The following is a 23,934-nucleotide window of genomic DNA, read 5'->3' on the forward strand; positions in this document are numbered from 1 at the left end:
ACAGCGTGCTTGGTTATGTGGAAGATGCAAAGGATCATTCCAAGGAAGATTTCTAAGCGCAAAACGAATAAACTGTTTTTGTACACGTTCTATGCGAATAACCTCCGATGCGTAATATGGCGACCAAACAGGGGATGCGTACTCCAGGATGCTTCGCACCAGGGCACAATATAGTGATTTTAGTGCATATATATCTGTTAGTTGTGCAGCATTACGTCGGACGAAGCCGAGTACGGAAAAAGCCTTGGCAGTCATTGTGGCAACATGCTCATTAAAGCGGAGTTTGTTATCTATAGTCACACCGAGGTCCACTATAGATTCAACTCGTTCTAACTGAACGGAGTTGACACGGTAGTTATGCACAATAGGATTTCTGCATCGACTAAAAGAGATCGATTTGCATTTTTTAATGTTGATACGCATGCCATTCTCATTGCTCCACCGCAAAAGCTCATCGATGTCGTTCTGGATAACGTTACAATCAAGAGCCGACGCGATCACTCTGAATATTTTTAGAACATCAGCAAAAAGTAACTTTCCGGAGGAAATTCGAGAACAGAGATCGTTTACGAACATTACGAAGATGAGAGGACCTAACACACTGCCTTGTGGTACTCCAGACGGTATTTCGAATTCATCGGAGCGTGCTGAGTTAACCCGGACAAATGCTTTTCGCTCAGACAAGTATGAAAAAATTTTAATTATCCTGCAGTTTATTGTTTATTTATCCAGCCCATTAATTCACCTCTAGAGAAAAAAAAATAGATAATCAATTATCTTTGGTTGTTTCGATCTGATTTAACATTTTGTTGTTTCTCCTTCCTTCACATGACGTATTCTTAGGCACCTTCGTACAAAAATTCGTACTTCAAAAAGCAACATTTTAAAGAATCTAAAGGAGAAAAATGAATTCCAGGAGTTTTAAAATTTTTCAGAGTTCTTATATGTATGGCTCCTGATTTGTGAAAATCCATCAGGAATTCCTCAACGAATTTTCAAAGTTATGCAAAAACTTACTCCATGTTTTAAATAATGAATTTTGTTATAAAACATTTTTAGCAGAGTTCTTGATATAAACAACTTTTACAGTTCTACCACAATAGTTAAAAGTTTTTAGATTAATCTGCCATATTAAAGCTTAAGAGTTCATGCGAAACATTTTCTAAAATGTAAGATACAAACACCGTCATTAAAATTCCATCTGTTTTAACATAAACCATTCTCTATTATAAAAACGATAAAAATTAACAAGATTTTTTGTAGTTAATCCTACAAAAAACGCCAAAGCTTTTTCTGTGAGTAACATCGTCAGGACGTCAGAAAGTTCTAAAAATTCTACGATTAATTCTTGAGTTTCCCGATAAGAGTTCAATATTTTTCCAAATTCAATTTGAACTTTAATAATAACAAAAGAGAAATCTTTGAACAAATTACTCGAATTTTTTTTTTGAATATTTGCAAGAAAGAGTTTATGAAAGAATAGCTGAACCCATTCCACTAAAAACTTTGAAATGATTGAATTGAAAAAATATGGGTAAGGAATTCGGGGATTAATATCAAATTGATTTTTAGATAAAATCAGTTAAATCTTATTTCATTGTTTATAAAAACCTTGTGGAATATTAGGAGAAATCAAGAGAGAATCAATAATTTTTGCAGTGAATTTTTCAAGCAATCCTCTACAGAGTGTCGACTCAATTTGGAAAATAAAATTGCCTGACTTTCCCCGCCCTTCCAGTAATTTTTCAGAAACATTTCAGAGTACTGAATTTGGTTTAAAGACGCTCAGCGCTACATTTTGTTTACCAAGTTTGGCATACCGCAGTACACTTTCTACGACATTCTAGATTTTGATGTATTACTTCAAGTGCCGTCAAATTTTGAGCAACTACAAGGGAAATTTAGGTCTTTATTTGGACCGTAATAGGTCGTATAAAGAAAAAGCTTTCGCTCAGTTTAGCAAAGGCTTTCACTTTACTCGAATACAACTGTTAGATAATTTTCTAGAGCGTGTTTTAAAGCTAGTATGTTTGAACTGATCACTTAAGTGTTTTTTTTTTTTCAAAGCTTAAAGATTCGTATAAAACAAAAAATAGTGAAACCTGAGTAGATATCCAGAAAATCCTGAGTCATCTACTTACTAATCATACTCGGTTAAAATCTTCAAGATTTGAAATTCTCAATGTTTTTCTCTACATGTATTTGTTCAATATAAGGAGATGCTACTTCATAATCTATTACAGAAAATCTTATATTATTCCTCCATAAACTAATGCGAATATTTCTTCAAGAATACTTAGGAAGATTTTTTCAAGAAACTCAATTTTTTTTCACTCAAAATGAATTCATTTTTTTCGAATAGGTACTTCAAATAATTCTTCACGAAGATTTGTTACAATTTATTTATTTTAATAAAAATTTTGGACTTTCCATATGAATTATGCCTTGGTTTTTTTCCCCGAAGAATTCATGCTTTAGAAAATCATTCAGTGATTTATTATTGTTCTAATAAAAACTTGTCGTGCCTCCAGCAATGCTGTGAGGAACTGCTCCAAGAATTCAATAATCGATTCTTCTAAGAGTATCTTCAAGAAATCTCACAAAATTTCAATCTATCATAGCAGAAATTCTATTTAGAGAATATCTGGATTTCAGATTCACAAGAATTCGGTAAACTTTCGGTACATAAATGTTAAAATTTTAATTTCACCGGAAAAGGCCGATGAAATTGTCAATAAAATTAAATTTATGATAGCGGGGATGATCTAGACATAACAAATTGCAAAGAATCGCAGATTGAACACTTAAGGAGAATTTCAGAAGAATCTCCAGAATATCTGGGGATTTTTTTGTGTTCATTCTGCGATTCAAAACATCAGTTTAGGAAAGCTCCTAATAAAAATCCTAAAGTAGCGCTTGGAATCTTATTCATCACATTTTCAAAATTCGAAATTCCGAGGATTTTTTTTATAGATAGTAAAATATAGTTTGCTTTACCATACATAACAGCGCTTTTTCAATGGTTAATAGCTAAGATTGATTACCCATTTCGTCCAACAAATTTATGGTATTCAATAATTTGCAGATAACCAACTCGTTTGATGTTGAAATATAGTATTGGTAGATAATATTCCATGACTTGTAGTGAAATTCCCTGACTTTTCAGGTCAAAAATTGGATTCCCTGACATTCCCTGACTTTCCAGGTTTTTCCAGGTAGTCGACACCCTGACTTTAAGAATTTCAGAGAGATTTTTGAACACAATTTTGGTAGTATTTATTGTAATATTTCTTGGAGAAATCCTAAGTATTTCCAGAAAATCCTTAATACATTATTAATGAACAACTTAATGATTTTTTAAACAATTAAAATTTATGTGTGATAAGTACGTAGTTTAGCTTCATGGAGAAATATTTAAAATTCTGATGTCTTCTTTTGAGCAATTTGATACGGTTTCTTCGAAAAATTCCAGATTATAAAGCCCAAAGAAACTCCGTGAAAAATCTGTTTAATAATAACTACTTATTCCGTGGGAGTCCCAGCAAAAACTGAGTGAAAACTGGTAAAGGCGTTCTTGCACTGGAAAAGTACGGAAATAGTTCATGAAGAGATCCCCAATACTTGAAAAGTTTGTGCAAGAACTTCAAAGGTATATTCTTCGTGAGTTCTTTTGAAAAATTTTTGAAGGATTTTTTTAATGGATTAGACAAAGAATTGATATTTTCCGTAATTATTATTATTATTAATATTAATATTTTTTTAGGACACTTTACCATACGTGTGGCATTCGTGTCGAATTTTCCGTAATGAAAATTGTAATTTACAAGCTATTCTTTACTATTATTTACTGATATTCAGAGATAATAGCTGATATGAGACAAAAACACAAACAGATAAAATCAATGCAAATTTTCGCACACTACGAAATTTGCGAAAATCATGATTATTACTTTGGTAAATCAAGAATTTTCTAGGCCCCCCCTAGGCCCCCTCCAGGAAAAAATCCTAGCTACGCCAATGGTAATATATGCCCCTAGGTGGCGTATTTTTGAGGTAACCTTTAGTGTGTATTTCCCAAACTGTTGGTCGTAATCCGGACCGCAGTTGTCCGAAATTTGTGGTATCCTGAATAGGACTTTAGATTTTGAGTGATTGATTTCCAATCCAATTCAGGCGAGGAGTGGTTCAAGCAACTCAATAATCTTTTCGATGTCTTCTGCCGATTCGCAGAGAAAGAGTAGGTCATCTGCGTATGCGAGAATAAACGGAAGAGCTACTTCAGTGATTTCATCTATATTGAGCTCCGGCAGAAACTCCTTTAGCGTCGATAGGACATGGTGCAACATTAGGATGAACAGGATCGGGCTTATCGGACATCCTTGTTTGATACCACGGTTCTTGTTCACTGATGGAGTTCGGTTACCAAGCCATTGAAATTATTTCCAAATTTTCGTGACATTACGACAAATAAAACATTTTGTATTACTGTATGCAATTTCAATGATTTTCTCAAGCAATTTCATCAGAAATTATTTTAGGTATTCGCCCAAAGATTCAGATATAACTTCAAAGATTTCAAAGATTTTTGTAGAAGATTTTCTAGATTTTTGCTGAGATGATAAAAAAAAAAACAAATCAATTGAATCTCTTGATGTAAATAATAATTTTGTGAAGGAACTTCTTGAAAAACATCAGGCGAAGTACCTAAAAAATTGTGTAGGAATGATCGATGGATTTCTTGGCATAATTGCTGTAGTGTTATCTGGTGTGGTACATTTAATCACCTTTTGGAGATTCCAACAGATTTGCTGACTAATGTTTGAAAGAACTGCAGTTATCCTGTTTTCCAAGAAAATTTGTAGAGAAACTCAATAATTTACTCGGATAACACCTTGTGGAATTTTTGAAGTAATTCTTTACAGTAACCGTGTATGAAATAGCATAGCAATTCTTATCGGGCTCCTTGGATAAAAATCCTTAAACGAATTTTATCAAAAACTCTGGAGTTGATCTAGTCGGTTTTTTTGGAAGAAAGTATGTGGAAATCTTAGGAAAATTTTTTAGAGCAACAACTAGAGAATACTAGAGAAAGTGAAATAGGAAGTCCTAAGCTAGTCTTTGAAAAATTGTTCAATTAACCCATGAGAAAATTAATGGAGGTAGTAATGTTGAAGTGCTCAAGTGAAAAATACTGAAAGTAGTAGTGCTAAAGCAAATTCTGGAGAAATACTTTAAGCATCCTTTGAAAAATTGCTAGAAAAATTGATAGAGGAATCGAGGTCGAGGCGACAAATTTTTGCCTGTCTAGTGTTAGTAGTGACCAACACTACAACATCTAGCCGTTCAAGACCAGGACGTTAGGCAACGATTTGTCGTTTCGATTGTGTTGTTCATACATATGGCCCTCTGTTAAAAACAAATTTTCAACTTCTATTCAATTCTCTCGTCGCTCGCTTGCGATTCTATCCATCTTGTCATTTCATTACTTTCGTTACTCCCTTTCACTCTGAGTACAGTATTGCATTCACCGATAAAAGCCAATAAATTTTCATAATATTACAATAATTTGTGTAGAGATCCCTGTAGGAGATCCTGAAAGTATCCTTAATAAAATCTCTGTGATAATTCCTGGCGCTTTTCCTCGGGGAATCTGAGACAAATTCTTGACAAATAGAGAGGTTGTTCTGATTCCTTCAACTATTTCTAGATAACAAATGGATGATCAGCAAAAAATTCTGTGAATTTCTGTAGTTTTTATTTCTTTGCACTGAAGTGACCCGGCTAATCGCAAAATGAGATTTCAAAGGCAATTCTGAATCGGCCAAGAACTTCTAGAGAGGAATAGCACTGAAAATCATCAAGGGATTCAGCAATGCTTTGATAAATTATATAAAGAGTAAACGCACGTTCAGGAATCGCTAGCACCGTTACACTCGTGCTGTGTATTACACGATGCGATTGTAATTTGTTTAATTCATTGCTTCATTCAAAGATTCTTAGTAATCTTCGGATAATTATCTATGGATGTTTCAGAAACTTCTCAAAAATTACTTTCACGAATGCTCACGGCGATTTGTACCAGTACATATACAGTCGATCTGTTCACTTTTTCTAAGGTACCCTTGTCACATCAAATTCCGAACTTATTTATCAAAACAAGTTATCTGTCCATAAATGAGCCAATTTGGTAAAGTTTTAGAGGTGTATCAAATCGATTTTGTGTTTTTTGGACCATTCCACTGCATTACGTTCCTGAAACCCAAAAATATAATTGAAAATGATTCGAAAGTACCACTAGCCTTTTGCTAACACAATAGTCTACCATTTTGCCGAAGACACTAGGGTGTTTTGAACACTTTTTCACTATGCTTTTTACGTAATTAGTAAAAAAATCTCGAAAATAGCAATATATTTTTACAGTTTGCCATATACATTCCGATAAAAATCCTATTATATTTTGTATCCAATTCAACTATATATTACATCTGAATGTTACGAACATATCGTTTATGCATCATTTTCATGTGAAAATTGTTTTCCACTGCGAAATAAGTGAAAGTGTATCACTCTGTACCCTAAAATCTCATAGGGTTGCCAACACGAATGCACCCTATGAAAACCACAGTTACCCATGATTTAGACGTCACATCTTTGAACCCTACAATCCATTACCATTAGCTCAAAATAGAATTGATGGTAAGGTTTGGATCTGAGGATCAGTAAATCCACGGTTTAATCAGGCCTGCCCAACCTTGTTGGCTCTTTTTTGACATAAATGGTTGCCGCGTTCGCAATAGTAGTCCGATCTGAGAGATTTGTACGTTAAATGAAAGCTTGGCATTATATCTGATTGACCAATGTTCAAAAAATTAAATTTATATTGAACTCTTCGCTCGTGATGTATGCAAAGGCAAAAATCAATCCGACCCGCGGGCCGCACCAATTTTCCGACTTAACTTTACCTGTAACGGAGAGTTTGATATAAAGTCATATTTTTATACATGGATCTACCGTGAACGTACCATAGGGTAAATCGCCAAATGTTGAACGGTCAAGGCAGACGTTTTTTTGTTATTTGATTTTCATGGAAATTTTGATAGAAAGGTTGCTTAAAAAGCATTCAACACCGTAGACGATTGTTTAACATTTTTTGTGTAACATTTTTAGCACGGTAATGTCCATTTTTAATTGAAAAAATATATATTTAAAAAGATAGTTCTATACCCAATTGTTGAACACATACATAACCCATCTTATCCTAATGTTGAACGATTGTCGCTAAATGTTGACCGTTTTACTCCCGCATTCATTCAACTTGCAAGTTCGCGCTCCTCGTCGGTTGTGAGGCCAGGGTTAGGTCCGCGAAGCACTTTCTCTGACCACTCTGGGCTGAAACGGAAGTGAATCGTCCCCTACGACACTCCATAGACTTTAGCGGCTTCTCCTAATGTACATTATTTTCGACATTACAGCATCAATCGCGAGATTGAGGTTATACTCCGGATAAATCGGCTGCCGATGCGTAATTTCAATCATGGTGTAAACAAACAAACGGTGATGGCATTGATGCCATAGTGAAGATAGTGAAATTTGAGAAAAAAGAATCAGAATGGCTATGGGAATGGGATGCAATTAATTATACTTTTCTGAATCGCGTTTTTCACCATTGCAACATACACCATTATAGGATTTTTTATAATAATTATTCAACAGATATTTAAACAAAAAACAATACTATATTGTGTAATGCAATATTCCATTTCAATATAGGTGTTTGGTACGAAAATAAAAAAATCTGGCAATACTGTTGATGAAACCAAGTCTTTTATGTTATGCTAGTGTTCAACAAATGGAAAATGTACGTGAAACGAAAGTGCAATTGAAAATGATTTTATGTAATTAATAGATACGAGTAAATTGTACGAATGTTTAGAAAAACACTAAAGTAGACTTTTACTGATATCGTGAATAGGTGCTTAATCAAATATACGTAGTATGTTTTACCACACAGCTTATTTCATAGCAGCCCCAGCTTAAGTTATTTTTTTAAGAGAATTGAAATTTTCGTTACACCTACCGATAAAAATTTTCAATAAATATTCCGTTTCAGAAATTGATGTGCTAATTAAATTTATTGCGTCCAATAGTACAGCTAACTTTGAAAATAATCTGTATAATTTATTAAACTGTTTGAAAATGGTTCAATTTACTGTTTTAACATGGTTTGTACAGATCGTTCAACATTTGGGTAGCGTTCAACAATTAGCGAATTACCCTACTTGACGCGGGTCCAAACTTGACGCATTTTCTAATTAATTTTATTATAAATTACTTCTAGTTCATACTAGCACTCGAAAATTTATTCCTTAATCTTCATTTAAATGTTATTTTTTTATCTCAACCAAAAAAAGTTTATATTTGATTAATAATAGACAAAAAATAAAAATTATTTGAAAATGCATCCGACAAGTGCGTCATTTTTTTCATTCCTTAGTGAATGTGCTAAATATTGTTAATCAATTTTCATGAAAATATTGTGCTGTTTTACAGAAATCATCAACAACAGTTGATAATATTCTTTTATTCATAAATTGGCGTCGACCTTTTTCTATTTTCAAGGTTTAAGACATATTTTTGTATGAAAATCTTGTGCGTCAAGTTAGGCACACAATGTTCCTAATTATTTGCTATTTTGTTCAGCATGTTTTGTTGAATCGAAAATAGGAAAGGAAATATTTTTGGAGCTTGCAGTAAAAAATCCGTCTGCAGAACAACCCATTGCTTTATGTAATCACATGTAATGGGTCATCCATAGATTACGTCACGTTTTTAGGAAGAGGAGGAGGTTCAGGGAAACGCAACGATTCATACAAAATATTCGCACGTTTCATAAAATAAATGTGCCCAAGGTTGAGAGGGGTTGAAAATTGTACAATTTATCGTGGTTTATGGATGTCCCCTAATGTTTTAGGGAAGCTTCATTAAATGCGTCAGGAGGTGAGGTGTAGGTTCAACGGTTTGTTTCGTACAATTTATACAATAGGGGGTGTCCATGAGATACGTGTCACAAAAACATACCATTTTCTACAACAACCCCGCCCATCCGCCCACGTCACACTTTTTATATGGATTAAAAAAAACTTGTATGATTCGTTACATCTTGCAGAACACCTCCTTCCCCCTAATAACATGACGTACTTAATGTATGACCCCATATATGGTTCTCGATCTATTTCGAGGCCCATACTGCCGTTGGTTCTACGCATATTTGTCCCGCGGTCCATAAGGATTACATAGAACATGGGACATGTAGGCGTAGTTCACGTGTTATATGTAACGAAGATTCTCAAACGGCCATTTTTGGAACCGGTTGTTTTCGTTTTAGTTTTTTACCAATTTGTACTTATTTTAGCAACTACCTTCCCCGTTCCAGCGCAACGTACTTTTCAAACTTTTCCCTTGTTTGATATCACGACGAAAATACATTAAACTAAACAATAATGCTTGACTATGGATTGAACTCAATCGTTGGTTTTATTTTCTACACTTTAACTAAACGCATAGTAAAAATTCTACCGGAGACGTCATTCAAAACATTATTCCAAAGGTTCTAACTTTTATGTCCACTCTAAAGCGCTTTTTTTTTCAATTAATTGAACTATTGAATACTGAAACTCTTGTATATTTTAAACTTTAGCAATTATTTTTTAGTGCGCCAAATAAGGCACATTGAAGAATTGATGCGTCAATTAAGGAACCTAATGTGCTCCACAAAAAGTCAATCAAACATGAAGAAAAAAACGTTTGATATTATTTTCCTGATTTTTCCTTAATTCTATAATAGTTGAGCTAGCATAGGTTCAAATTTCAACAAAATCGGTCAAATTTTGACGATTTGACAAATGTTTGAATTTAGAATTTTCTTAACCGCATCAAATATGGTACGTGCACGGTATCAGATATAATGCCAAGCTTACATTTGAAGTATAAATCTCTCAGATCGGACTACTATTGCGAACGCAGCAACCATTTATGTCAAAACGAAGCCAAAAAGGTTGGGCAGGCCTGGTTTAAGTACAAGGCATTGGGCAATAAATTTGCAACTTTTTCGATATTCCGTATTTTGTTTTTTTTTACAAGGGGAAATCTGCAAACAGATCCCCTGAGAAGATAATGACGCACCAAGGACGACCCGCTAAAACCAACCCATGCACTGTACTTGAGCAATTCTTTTAGTGAAATTTGTAAACGATTGATTTCAATATAGGTAACTTGTTCACCTCGTTTAAATCAACAACTTTGCTGACGGTGCCATGAAAATGTCCTTTAACTTTTAAAAATAATGAAAATTTGCAATTAAATATCACTTCAGTCAAACCGTTATTGCTTCAAAGATTACAATTTTGTATGAAAATCGGAAAATTGGCATATTGTCACCATGAGTGATTTTATTTAATGAATTTAGTTTTTCCTACCACGAAATATATCGCAGTCCAACAAGTAAAAACTGACTATGTTGGTATGTTTGTCTGTGGAAGAGCGCACATCTTCGTTCTAAACTCACGGTATGCGCATAATATTATGCGATGTCATATCTGACATTACACCGAAGAAGATGTGTTTTTATTGTATGAGTGTGGGGTGGGTTGTCTCTTTGCATTGGTTCGTAACATATGTATTGGGGAACTGCAGGGTGTTATGGACACTACGAGAACATGACTCAAACAGTATATTTCGTATATCTCGTTTCATCTATGAATATTATAAATACCGTAGACAAGATTTTCAATGCAAGCTTCTGAACAATTCTTAGGCGATAATCGAAGTTTAAAGAAGCAGATTATAACATTAAATAGTGGACTCGATTAAAGACCATAGGTAAACGGCTATTCTATGCTTGGCGCTTTTGAATCTTGTGAAATAAAGTATGCACTTCTACGTAAAGCAAATCTAAACCCAAATTTTGAGCTCTATAGTTTTAAGAAAACTCCCCATGAACAAAGTGTAGAAAATAGAACAATGTATAAGTTCAAGCAACGTCTAATGTAAATCATAAATGAAAGAGCACTTCATAGCATAAGCTGTCCCAACCAACTTGTAGATGTCCACTACACCCCGCATTCTCCCGTATCATTATAAAGGCGAGCGAAGTGTTAGGTGAGAAATAACATTCCTCGCAAAAACAATTTGATTTTTACCATTTTAGGACGTAAACTAGTTCATGAAAGTGTGGCTTCAAACTCATCAGAGTTTTCAATTGATTCACAGGAGTACCGTGATTGAAATCGGGTAAACGAGCAGCACTAGCAGTGCTGCAAATCATTCTTTTACGAAAATCGATTGATTCGTAAAGCAATCCGATAAAATGGCCAACGTTTGCGAGCCATTAACACTGGCCAAAGGTAAGGTCATGTTACTCGAGCTGAGGCTAAAAATATCACCTACATATCTGTAATAATGGTCAGCTCTCTAATGACGATTTCCCTCTCTGTTGGACACTTTTAGATGTTAAGCGTTCGATTGAGCTTCTGGAGAAGCTGCAGATGAGTGGGGAGGTCCCTGCCACCAAACTGGCCGCCCTCCAGAAGGTCTTGCAGAGCGACTTCCTGAATGCCGTTCGGGAAGTGTACGAACATGTCTACGAAACCGTCGACATACAGGGATCGCTCGATGTGCGAGCATCTGCCACTGCCAAAGCCACCATCGCGGCGTTCGCTGCCAGCGAGGGACATGCCCATCCGAGGGTCGTGGAGCTGCCCAAAACAGATGAGGGTGCGTATCGGGGAAAAAAAATCGATAATGTGCCTAATGGTGTCGCGACGTATGATGTGTCTGAAAGTTACGTGAAATAATGGGGAGAGTTGGAATTAGTACATGGTCAAGTTCAATTCATTTGATAAGTGTGTGAATAATGGGCAATATGAAAGCTATAGTTTGAACTTTCAAAGGCACAAATGGAGAATTAAATATCCGTTCTTGGTGGAAATGCAAACATTTGGTAACTTGCTTGCCATGAATCGAACTTTCAACGCAGAGTGTTGTTTAATTCCTTAAATTTGTGCTCTTGAAGATTCCAGATTTAATTCGTTTCATCTTTAAAATTTCAGTACCGTTATGACTAAAAAAAACTCACAACACTCGTTTTTTCAGAGTGATTTATCAAACGTTTTTGTGATCCAATTTACCAAGCATGCAAAAAAGAATTTCAACTTTCATTTTAGATATAATTTGGTTGAAATTACACTATGTATTAATTTTTTTTTTTTTTGTATGGTATTCAGTTGGAGCTGCCTGACAGCTTAACTTGTCAAGGCTGAACCCTCGGTCTGGCTTTTGCCAAGTTTCCCCTCTACCAGGACCAATACTCAGACGGACTAGGCAATGGCGCCCACATGAACACTGTTTTTTTATTAGTATTGTGACGTGGTAGTTTTTGAAAAGTGCCCATATTCCCTTGCTTCTGAGAAAAGGAAGCATTGTGAAAATCAGCAGCTCCATCAGAATTTGTTTGAAATAGTTGTGTAGTAGTGTCATTACTAATACTGTCTAGTCGAAATGGTTTTGAATAATTTGTCATTCAAGTGCTATTCTGATTACTCCTGTCTTTTACGTAAGATTAGAGTCTTAAATGTCAATTGTCGTCAAGTTTTAACAAAATTAGGCTGTTTAGTAGTAGTTCTAGTTAATTTTATTTTTTGTTGTTAAAAGTGTTTATTGGTCATTACGTTCATATATCCTTAAAGAAAAAAGTCGCTTTCCTTGTCTGTTCAACAATTTTTCGAAACTAGCAAGTGTACCCTAATGATCGATCTCAGCGTCTTACTTTCCATAGTCATTTTTATAGTGAATATTGAAGAGTAAAGTTACCTTAGGCTTCTATTACAGTCTCCTTTTTCACTTTTCGGTGGCAAATGCAATGCTTCACAACGCCTACTTTCTACTTGTAAATTTTGCGAAAATGAAGCTGGAATTAGATTATTTATACCGCTGTTACAAAAGAGGTATTTCTTGTTATGGCAATGTAAAAACCATATTAAAATAAGATTGTCGCCACTTATTTCTACTCAGTGAATCTACTAGTCATTTTCCTAAGAGTTCCTAAGTATTCCCTACGTCGTATATGATAACGATGTATCTAGCTAGCTAATAGTAAGAGTGGCTACGGATCATTCTGGTTAGCAAAAGGCAAACTGAACGTCACCAATAGTATTAATGTCCACTTCGAATAGATTAATTATTTGAAATGGGCATCAATTCTATCAATGACGCAGATTGTCCGTTGGATCACATCCGAGATATTATTGCGTCTATGCCATATGAATTATGACGCGGCTTTAAGCAAAAAGTGCCAAAATGTGATACCACCACTACAGGTTACGCCTTTGGTTTCCATCATATGGGCTAATGGATTACGCCCTCCCATCGCGGCAAGGTCGCATAACCAAGGGGAGGGAATTCTGGACTGACCAGTAATCGAACCCAAACACCTTCAACATGGCTTTGCTTTGTAGCCACGGACTCTAACCACTCGACTAAGGAAGGCCCCATTCAGCGATCCTCTCTTTCGCTAATAACTTTGCTAAATTAGATAAATCTGTAACATTTCTTGGGAATGGAGCAATATACACCCGATTCTGTTTTTGCACGGGGGATGCGTACCGTGCAAAAAAGTTTTTAGTTCAAAATTTCATTAACCGTGCCAAAATTGTAACACCATTTTTCGACGTTTCGTGCAAAGATAAGGTTTCGGTGGAAAAAATATATGGAAACTTTTTTTGCACGGCCATTTTAAAAAAATCCGTGCAAAAACAGAATCGAGTGTATAGTGATTCCTCATCCTACAGCACAAAAATATGTTAGGAAAAGAGAATCAGTCGCAAAGAGAAACGTAAATAGAACAACTATGAAGAGAATCGATGAATACGGATAAGCCCTTATGAAAAAAACAACACAGATTTTTCATTTGAAGAGTGGATTAAAAGTTTTTGACTGATTTAAAAAAAATCCTAATTCTTCCTTTATTTTGTGTTTAATAAAAAATAGTTTCTCTTAGTAGTGCTACTATAGGTACTATATATCTACTATAGGTGTAAGAAAATTTGGATGTCACACGAAACTATTAATTTCGATATTTTTTGATAGAAATCCAGCTGGTACAGCTGGTAATTAGATAAATAGCTCCCGACCTTCATTTAAAAAAATATTTTGCAACGATGTATAGCAAAACTAGTGCGACTATAGGGAACTGTTCACTAAGGGTACACGGACCCTACTTGATAAAACCAATTGGATTTCCATCGAGCTTTTACAAAAGAAGTAAGTTACATTGGTCAGAGAAATTTCATTGAATTATGGTAAGAAATCTCACAAAACCCTGTGCGTTTATTTCACACAGTTCTGGGAAGGATTCAAGCAAAACTCTGGAAAGGATTATCTAAAATGTTTGGAAGACTTGTCAGAAAATCATGCACAAAATTCTCACAGAATCATTGATATGAATTTCATGAAAACCTTCGGCACGATTCGCATGAGTATTTGGCAGGATTCTTACAGAATTTACAGAAGTATCTTAGATAGAATAAACACAGAATATGTCTTATGATCAGGCGTTGCAGAATTCGCTCTCATTTGAGTATGAAGCACGATCAAAGCAAGCAAAGACAAACATCCCATCTGTTGCGGTTCACGATCGTCATTGTATCGCAAGGTGTAACAAGTCTGATAAATGGAAGCAGCGAGCGAGAGCCCCAATGAGAGAGCGATGATAAAATCCACTTTTCTCGCTTGTTTACCGTTGGGGATAGGTGTTTTTCTTTAATGGCACGATAAACAATCCACGAACTTCCAATAGCAATAGTGTCCCCCAGGCTTGGAGCATGTTTAGAGGGGTTTTATCATGTACTACTATCCCCCCAATCTGATCAAAGTTGTAGCAGTATACGATAAACAGTATCTCATAATGTGCAGCATGTTATGATAGTTACAGAGAGCGATACGTGAGAGATTCTCTCAATTTTCTCAGGATTCAATCCCTGCTTATGATTGTTACAGAATAATGGGAAAGGCATTCACATAATCCTAAACTCTGATAGAATTCTGAGAAGGATTCACATAGAAAGCAATTTCACAGTTTCTTGCATAAGATTACAAAATAAATCTTTCGCGAAATTCAGCCAAAATCCTTTTGGCAAAATTCTGACAAAATACTATGCACAATTTCCACAGAATCCAGTGCATGCTTCTCATTTAATTTAGCAAAATTCTCTCGAAATCCAAAATAGAATTCTGGGCAGGACTTTCAGGGCCAAGTGGAATCCTATGTAGGGAGTTTTTTATAATATGTTGGACGTCATTCCCATAAAATTTCGGGACAAATTGTTTAAAACCCCTGGGCAAGATTTCATAATCCTGAGCATAGTTCTCACAGAACCCTTGGTTCAACAGTCAGTATCCTTTTTCATCGCTCAAAAATAGCTTTTAAATTTTAATTTTTGGTCGATTTTATGGAAATGGAATTGTTTGTGGACTACGTACTCAATCTATGCAGTAAATGTAACTGGCAATTTTGCATGATTCCTTCCAGGTATTTCATAAGAAATAGATTGAAACAGCTGCACGAAATTTCTGCAGAAATGATTGATTGATTTGACTTTATTAACGAGATTTTTAGCCCTGGGCTAGTTCATCTCGTGACCAACGGCTTTACTTCCCTTCCGAAGGAAGTCGTCACTATATCTTTTTACGTCATAAGTGACTATGTCGGGGATGGGATTCGATCCCAGGTCCTCGGCGTAAGAGGCGAGTGTTCTAACCACTACACCAGGTCCGCCCCCTCTGTAGAAATGCGTACAGTGTATCGTTCGCGAATTTTTTAAGGAACTTCTCCAAAATTTTCGTTTTGAATACCATAAAAAATCAACCAAGATTTTTTTTTTAAGGTTGTCCCCAGTATCCTGCAAAAATATTCCTGAAGTTGCTCAAGAAAGTCCTTAGATCTGTGGTGGCCAAAGTGCGGCCCGCGGGCCGCATGTGTTGTGTAGATCTCCTTTATGTGACAAACTTCTCACATTTTTTCTTCAGAAGGCTTTACTACCCCTAAAGTTATTATGAATTGCATACTGGTCTATTCGAATAACTATCTTTGATCAGAAATACAGGCGATTGAAATATGAGCCTGAGCATCACTGCCTTAGATCAATATGTATTAAGGTGCAGCTTCTTTTTCGAAAGTTTTCAAAAACAAAAATGTGTTTGTTCTACTGAAGGCATGTCACTTAAAAAGAAAAACCTCCAAGTTTAAGCAAAAAACATATTTTTTGAGAAAATTCCCAAGGAATTCCTTAAGAAATTTATGTAGGAGTTCTTGAGGATGTTTATTTTTGAATTACCAGCAAACTTAGTTATGCCTACTGGGATGTTTTTGTTTGCTTAAACCATGTGTACAAGAAATCGAAAGATTTTTAAAGGTAAAACTTTTATTTTCTATACTTGTTACACTGGAGCATATAAATTGTAAATGAATTGATCTTCCTATGAAGAAATTTAAAATTTCATTATAATACCAGCAGTCGAGTTTTCGGAATTTGAGTCATGTTCGAAATTTAAAACAAAACGGTAGGGTAGGGCGGGGCAAGATGGAACCTTAAGAATGGGCCGATGCACAAGTTCACTCATGAGTTCACTATTTTTGACGTTTAAGCGATACTGTGTTATTTGAGACTATTATGTTTCACTTCAAATTATATGGAACCAGAGACGAATAGAGACATAGTAGTCGGTACTACTTCTAGTACTGCACCCAAGTTTGACAGATCACAGTACACTTTTCACAGCATTCTAGATTTTGCTCTATTAGGGCAAGTGTGCCATTAGTGGTGCACCTAAGGGAAAACTGCTAAAACACGGTGATAAAACCATAAAATATATGATTTTAATGTATCATTCGATAAATCTCAAATACTTGCATCACTCAAATGTATAAAAAGCACGACTAATTTTAAATTTCCCTGCAAAAAGCCTTGCACCAATAATAGGAACACTGATCATTTAGTGGAGGTATGTTTTAAGAATGGTTTCTTTAGTGGCGCATACCATTGATTTCTTATGGGACCCTCTACTATGGGTACTGATGCACCACTATAGGTACAAAGGAGCAAAAAAATTAAGCAAAATAATTGTTTTAAATAGTTTTACGGTAAAAATTCATGAATATTATTCAATTACTCCAATCGCAAGATAGTCGCATCGTGCATCATAGAAAAATATCACATAATCCTTATTTCAATAGTATATGACAATGTTTTAATAAAAATTTATCCAATCAGTCTCAAAAAGTGATGGGTGAAGATGTGGATTTTACATCCATCCTGAAATAACTTTAATTAATAGAAATGTGTGGTGATTTCATGATTCTTATTGCGGACACCACAATTTTGCTTCATATTCCAGACACTTTGATTCGAATTTCGAACAACTTCTGAAAAGCACATTTCAAATCGTTAAATCATATATTAAACTCACTAAGCCGTTAGAAAGACGTCAAAACTAGTTAAACATTGTAAATTTTCATGGATTGGTATAGACAATGTTTTTTTTTAATATCATCTTTCAAATTCGGAACTGCTATAAAATTATAAAAAAATCAAATGATGCAGCTAGGGATTCTACAAAGAGACTGAAATCATGACTTTTAAAAGTTTTACTTTAGTTTGTTACTTAAAATACACCTAACGTCTAGAAGGGTCACATATCTGGAAAGTTTTGAAATCTATTAGGGGCAATGAGGGCAATATGAACATACGGAGCAATATGAGTCACCCCAGTTTTGACCTCAAAAACAGTGTTTTAATGTCTAGTGTCATTATGATCTGCTAAAGGATGCCTCAAGTAGCCACCACAATAAAAACTGTAAGAATATTCGTTTGAACACTCAAGATATTTACAAAAATGTACAAGTTTGTCCTTCGTCATGAAAAGGTTATAATTTTGGCAGTGTTTAATTAAGCCTATAAGACAATTATATTTATAATTCTAGTAAATTTTACCAATCCATTGAAACTTCTGATCATAATAAACAGTTCGTGAGCGAAATTAAATTTGTTCGTAAACAAAATTATTAATAAACAATATATTATTTTCAAGATGAAAGTGCGGGGCAATATGAGCCATCTAGATTTGGGGCTGTCCATTAATTACGTAAGGGATTACGGGGGGAGGTGGGGTTTGAGATTTCTTACGGGCCATACAATTTATTTTTGATTTTCATACAACAAATCTTATCATGGGGGGAGGGGGGTTGAAAAATCCAGAAAATTGTCTTACGTAATAAGTGGACCGCCCCTTTAAGCAAAACAAACGATGTTTTGAACATAAAAATGCATTAACTAAATATACCAGATTATTTTTTTACTGCATAGTCATCTTTATGCACCATTACAAGTTTAACACTTTGCTAGAAAATACTTTGAACCAAGTATCGCAATTTAGTACTAGTATACCATGGTCTGTTCACTATGTATTATGTATCTTTTAAAAATAAGCCGCTCGAATTAATAATTTCAAGCAAAGCTAATACAATTCCCTTTCAAATAATGTACTCTTCTCTATACTGTTTTAAATAAAAATCATTCGATTGAATGAGGTGGCTCATACTGCCCCGTAGGGTGGCTCATAATGCCCCATATGGTTGGTGACCACGTAGAAAAACATGGTTTTCCAAAAAGTTCCTAAAATAAGTTCATGTTAACATTAATTATCGACGTAACAAGGAAGATAGCATTTCACAGTACAAGTCACTTGCATTTAAACCATATTTTTTTATGTTTTTCTATGCATTCCATGACGTTTTCCTTAAGCGGCCCATATTGCCCCGATCACCCCTATGCATATTAAAAATAGGACTATCATTTTCGCAGGTCTGGGATTCAACGTCATGGGCGGAAAGGAGCAAAACTCGCCCATCTATATTTCCCGCATCATTCCCGGAGGCGTTGCCGACCGCCATGGTGGATTGAAACGGGGCGATCAGCTGCTCTCGGTCAACGGCGTATCCGTTGAGGGCGAAAACCACGAGAAGGCCGTGGAGCTGCTGAAACAGGCCATTGGCTCCGTCAAGCTGGTCGTTCGCTACACACCAAAGGTGCTGGAGGAGATGGAGTTGCGCTTCGATAAGCAACGGGCTGCCAGAAGGCGCCAACAGTACTAAAAGAAGGACGTTATCGCGCACTCTAGTTGCCATACATCAATAATTATCTCTTACTCGAATTAGAAAGCGGTATTCAGCAGAAACCAAGTTCATACCAAGATTGTCGCGATTCGTCGCTTTCATTCGGAATTTCTCATATTTTCATCAATAATGGATATCGTTTTATGTTTTCCATTGAAGCTAGATTTAATCTGACGCTCGTTTTTGTTTTTTTCCATTCATGTAGAAATGATGCATTATTTACATTTTACGTTTACTTTAATCGTGTTAAACTGTCGGTTCCCACTAATGATTATCCATAAAATAAAAAGTATATGTCGCATTGATGGGTAGCGAAGCGCTTTCTAAATAATCGAAAGAAAAATACTTACCGTTTCGAGGCGTTAGTGATCGTACTTTTCGATCAAATGCTTGATCCCATGTTCATCGTACTGACTCCGGCTCATACAGGACTTCAAAAAGCTTAGCGACTGCGAGTACTCCTTTCCTCCATGCCATGCGTAGGTGATGGGACTGCAATAAAGACAAGATAAATAGAAATGTTTTTTTTTTGTATTATTTTAATAATTACATACATTTCTTACATCAAATAGAGAAAAAGTGATTTTAAAGCCTCTGTTGTAAATCGAGATGTGTTAATGAGAAGATGAATCGCAGCCAAACCTCAAATTTTCAAGAGCATAAATCTGAAGAATCAAACATCCGTTTAAGCTGAAAACTTAATCGATTAGTCACTAGCTGGTGGTGACAAATCGATAAAATTTTCAGCTCAAACAGGTGTTCGGTTCTCGAGATTTGTGCTCTTGTAAATTTGAAGATAGGCTTCGATTCATCTTCACCTGAAAAGCTTGCCATGAAATATAGCCAAGTCTCTACAAAGAGACTTGCTACCAGCCCTCTAAAATATAGCTTAATTTAGTTTTACCTAATTAGGTCGATAGTGTTGCTTAACACAGAACACTTTGATATAAAAAAATAAATGTAATGTTTTGAAATTATATTAACAAAAGAATTTAAATAAAAAATCCTTCGACTTACTCTTTGGGCACGGTAACGTTCACCTCGAACTCGTCCGGCGCGAGGGCACGCACTTCCTTGAGCAGCCTGGACTGCATCCCGCTGAACAGGGCGCTTCCACCGCACACAACAATGTTGCTTAACAGATGCGGCCGCGTTTCGTCCGGACAGGTGTTGATGGCTTCGACGATCGCTTCCGCCACTCCCATCTGCTGTATTCCGATGTCCGATGGGTGGAAGAGCACTTCCGGTATCACAAATCGCTCGTTGTTTAGTCTTAGGGTTTGCAGTTCGTCATTGGCGCTGTTCTTTGGATCGTACGGTCTCAAATAGCCCCGCCGTATTTGTGTGTAATCCGGCAGGACGTACTCTCGAATAATGGAATTATCCTGCGGTTTCTTGCGAGCGATTCGCATGTCTTCGTTGAAATCTTGCGATACGAAGCAACTGTCTTCCTTGACTTGATTTATCACATAGGATTCATCCATAACATTCAACTGCCGGTAGGAGATGATCTCTTTGAGATGATTGGTAAGCAACTTTCCACCAACGTCAATCCGCCGGATCGCTTCCTTCTGCTTAACTCCCTTCACGAAAGGAACGACATGTGTGAAGCTGTATCCCATGTCCACCACCAGGCAGCACAAAGGCCTCGTTTTGTGGTTCTCCTCGTGAACATAATTGAAAGCCACCAAATCGACCGAATTCGTCTTGCATACCGCATCACAATCGTACTCCTCGTACAGAATCTCCAGCATCGCTTCCTGAATCGATTGAAAGTTGAACAGCGGTTCCGTTATCAGCAAGGGCGTTTCCGAAAAGTTCACCGGGCAACAATCCGAGCTAAACATGTAATCCCACACCGTTTTCTGAATGTCCCAATTGACCAGGTAGCCTCGCTGAAAGCACAGAATATAGAACAGCCCGGAGACATCCCGGCACTCCTCAATCTGGTTCCCGATGAATGGACGGCGCCGTTCGGATTTGGCTTTGGTGATGCAGTTCAAGACGGTCCTAAAACAGCGATCATCCGTTTCAAGAAGTCTGTTAGAAAGTGTTTGCCATGTATAAGGGATCCACTTACTTCGGGGCGTCCCAGTCCGACATTCCCAACTTGGCGTAGAATGCTCCATTGTCCAAAATAAACACGTCGCCATCCGACATTGTTTCTGCCGATTCACAAGCACTGCACGTTATTAATTTATTGATTAATAAATTATTCGTGTTTTATTAATTTCGTAGCTCCAAATATGAGAATATTCTGCGCGCGACAAAAAACAAGGCTTGACAGCTGAGCTGTTTACAAACACGCTCGTTCAGATCTACTCAAAAGTGAGTAGAATTCGACTCACTTCGGAACAAAGTGGAACTGCTCACAAGTGAGTAACACCATCGTTACTCACTTTTGAGTAACGTTGTCAAATGTCAATATTAGAGTAACACTTACTCACTACGTTTAATCTGGAATTTGCGAAAGTGAGTAGATGTCACTCACTTCAGAAATAATATTTTTGGAAATTAATTTTGTAAAATCAAGAGAAAAATATACAAAAAGCATAACATTTATTTTATTATCTTAAACATTAATGTTGGGATAGTACATGATTTTAAGTAAAAATTGTGGTATTTGTGTCGAAGCTTTTGCTGCTCTTGAATGTATCCCCGGGTATTGTAAATCTCTGGGGGATTGATGAAAGACATTGGAGGATGTAGTTTGACGGAACGAGTAGCCTTCCCGGTTAGACTGTAAAGAATAATTCTTCAATTATTGATAATTAGTCCAATAAAAAGTACGACGGTAAAACTTACTGTTTATATATATTGTAGTATCCGTAATTTTGAGCTGTACAGCTTTCGGCAGATTCGGCCATCAGTCGATTTTCCACTACGGCTGAAAATTACACTGCCGTTTTCTTCCACAACCATCATCCACAACAATTTTCACTAAACTGAAGTCTGGATTCAAGCCACACGCTTAAATATTTAAATACTGAAATGCTTAAAACCTATACTAAAACCATATTCCGTCTATTCACTCCATGGAATGAATATCTTTTCATTATGCCTTCAAAGTATAAAACATTTTTATGAATTACAATGCATAACTGCGCATTATTTTTAAGCTGTCACTATTCTTTTGTTTACTTTCAAGCCCAACGGCAGGAAGATGAAAAACAAATTAGTTGAATTGAAAGACATGATATAAAAAACATTTATTTCAATATATGAGGCGCTCCACTATCACCGAACGACAATGAAATACTTCGACATTCCGGAAACCTGAACACACCAGTATGAATGACATTGGTGGTATCGGAACCCACGATGGAATCATTCCGGCGGCTGATGAAATCACACCTGACTTCACAGTCTCATGTCTCAGGTACGTTAGCAAACCTTCCCCTGGAATCGCCGGTAGGTTCCATTTGTCAGCCTAGAGTACGCTATAGGCACAGCTGTAGGGTAGGGGCTGAGTCCGCTGAAATAGTGAACCAAATTGGCAAATTATGGTTACGATGGTAGGAAATGTTGTTGTGGAAGTTACCCTTTCATAATATCCTCAATGGCGCTTTCAGAACTACTGTTCTTCGTCTGCCATCTCTGCCACGAATGTTGTCGATCCTCGGAAGTTTCGTCTTTTCCTTCCTCATTATCCGGTTGGCTGAAATATATCCAATTTTTGTTACTCGTTCTCCTTGTTAGTTCTAGTTTTTCCGACTTACTTGTGGTACACTTGGGGACTGTAGAAATATCGTTCTATGCCATAACACCGACGAATATACGAAAAAACTCGCGAATTAGTAGCCACGCATTGTTACTTCCATGCGATAGCCTGCTAATAAAACTGCAAATAAAAAATCGCCGAGTCCCAAGTGTATCAAAAAATAGACAAAATCCATACAGAATAATAATTTTCAAAAATGCATTGCAAAGGATAAATTTTATGTTGATGGCGTATATTTCATATGCCGCGTAATGCATAAAAATCAAAAATGCAATCCGTGTGATATTTCATACCCTAATTAGTATTTCCTAAGTTCTCCGTGCAAGCTGTTTTCGCGCTCATTCGAGCTTTCGAACTGTCAATTGTTACACTCTAATAATATAGTGCTCATATACACCATGCACGCTTATATCAAAAAGGCACGCTAATATTAAACATGCACGCTAATATCAAACATGCACGTTAAATTGAAATATTTATGCTCAACTAAACCCAAGTAATATTTCAATTCAAATTTAATAGACCAGCTCTAGCTACCACATATATATATATATATATATATATATATATATATATATATATATATATATATATATATATATATATATATATATATATATATATATATATATATATATATATATATATATATATATATATATATATATATATATATATATATATATATATATATATATATATATATATATATATATATATATATATATATATATATATATATATATATATATATATATATATATATATATATATATATATATATATATATATATATATATATATATATATATATATATATATATATATATATCACCACCAGCTAGTGACCAATCGATTAAGTTTTCAGCTTAAGGGGACACGGGAGACCGTGTTATTTTCCCTATCTTTCGTCTCACTCTAACAATAATCATCAAAACTTTGTGGAAGCAAATCTCGAGTTTTAGTGAACAGATGAAGCTGAAAATTT

General features: G+C 35.7%; 2 protein-coding genes and 1 long non-coding RNA gene across 7 annotated transcripts; 1 reads left to right on the forward strand and 2 right to left on the reverse strand.

The window, feature by feature from the left end:
- Positions 1–11,058: 11,058 nt before the first annotated feature.
- Positions 11,059–19,536, forward strand: LOC5565555 (protein lin-7 homolog C). Of its 2 annotated transcripts, XM_001649856.2 has the most exons (4): positions 11,059–11,157; positions 11,269–11,402; positions 11,506–11,772; positions 18,915–19,536. In XM_001649856.2, the coding sequence occupies exons 2-4, from the start codon at positions 11,366–11,368 to the stop codon at positions 19,202–19,204; spliced, it is 594 nt and encodes a 197-aa protein (XP_001649906.1). In that variant the 5' UTR covers positions 11,059–11,157; positions 11,269–11,365; the 3' UTR covers positions 19,205–19,536. The 2 variants fall into 2 exon arrangements, with proteins under 2 accessions (XP_001649906.1, XP_001649907.1); XM_001649857.2 differs by having other exon boundaries at positions 11,134–11,402.
- On the reverse strand, positions 11,815–21,552 carry LOC5565559 (actin-related protein 6). Of its 2 annotated transcripts, XM_021842041.1 has the most exons (4): positions 21,306–21,552; positions 20,243–21,235; positions 19,576–19,717; positions 11,815–11,832 (listed from the first exon to the last, which is right to left on the reverse strand). In XM_021842041.1, exons 1-3 carry the CDS (start codon positions 21,383–21,385, stop codon positions 19,588–19,590), a joined length of 1,203 nt encoding a protein of 400 aa, XP_021697733.1. In that variant the 5' UTR covers positions 21,386–21,552; the 3' UTR covers positions 11,815–11,832; positions 19,576–19,587. The 2 variants fall into 2 exon arrangements, with proteins under 2 accessions (XP_021697733.1, XP_001649905.1); XM_001649855.2 differs by lacking the exon at positions 11,815–11,832 and having other exon boundaries at positions 19,389–19,717; positions 21,306–21,551.
- A 215-nt stretch (positions 21,553–21,767) lies between these two features.
- LOC110675956 lies at positions 21,768–23,478 on the reverse strand. Of its 3 annotated transcripts, none has more exons than XR_002499950.1 (3): positions 22,945–23,478; positions 22,031–22,883; positions 21,768–21,965 (listed from the first exon to the last, which is right to left on the reverse strand). It is a non-coding gene; the product is annotated as an uncharacterized LOC110675956 (long non-coding RNA). The 3 variants fall into 3 exon arrangements; XR_002499949.1 differs by having other exon boundaries at positions 22,031–22,700; positions 22,767–23,478; XR_002499948.1 differs by having other exon boundaries at positions 22,031–23,477.
- Positions 23,479–23,934: the final 456 nt, after the last annotated feature.

This window comes from Aedes aegypti, chromosome 2 (genome assembly GCF_002204515.2).
Source record: "Aedes aegypti strain LVP_AGWG chromosome 2, AaegL5.0 Primary Assembly, whole genome shotgun sequence".
Lineage (NCBI taxonomy): Eukaryota > Metazoa > Arthropoda > Insecta > Diptera > Culicidae > Aedes > Aedes aegypti.

Excerpts from the sequence above, each read along its gene's own strand:
- LOC5565555 (XM_001649856.2), top strand. The coding sequence starts at position 11,366 with ATGGCCAACGTTTGCGAGCCATTAACACTGGCCAAAG. Across the intron at positions 11,403-11,505 it reads GCCATTAACACTGGCCAAAG|ATGTTAAGCGTTCGATTGAG; the intron begins GTAAGGTCATGT and ends GGACACTTTTAG. Across the intron at positions 11,773-18,914 it reads GCTGCCCAAAACAGATGAGG|GTCTGGGATTCAACGTCATG; the intron begins GTGCGTATCGGG and ends TCATTTTCGCAG.
- LOC5565559 (XM_021842041.1), bottom strand. The coding sequence starts at position 21,385 with ATGTCGGATGGCGACGTGTTTATTTTGGACAATGGAGCATTCTACGCC. Across the intron at positions 21,236-21,305 it reads TCGGACTGGGACGCCCCGAA|GACCGTCTTGAACTGCATCA; the intron begins GTAAGTGGATCC and ends TCGCTGTTTTAG. Across the intron at positions 19,718-20,242 it reads AACGTTACCGTGCCCAAAGA|TCCCATCACCTACGCATGGC; the intron begins GTAAGTCGAAGG and ends TCTTTATTGCAG.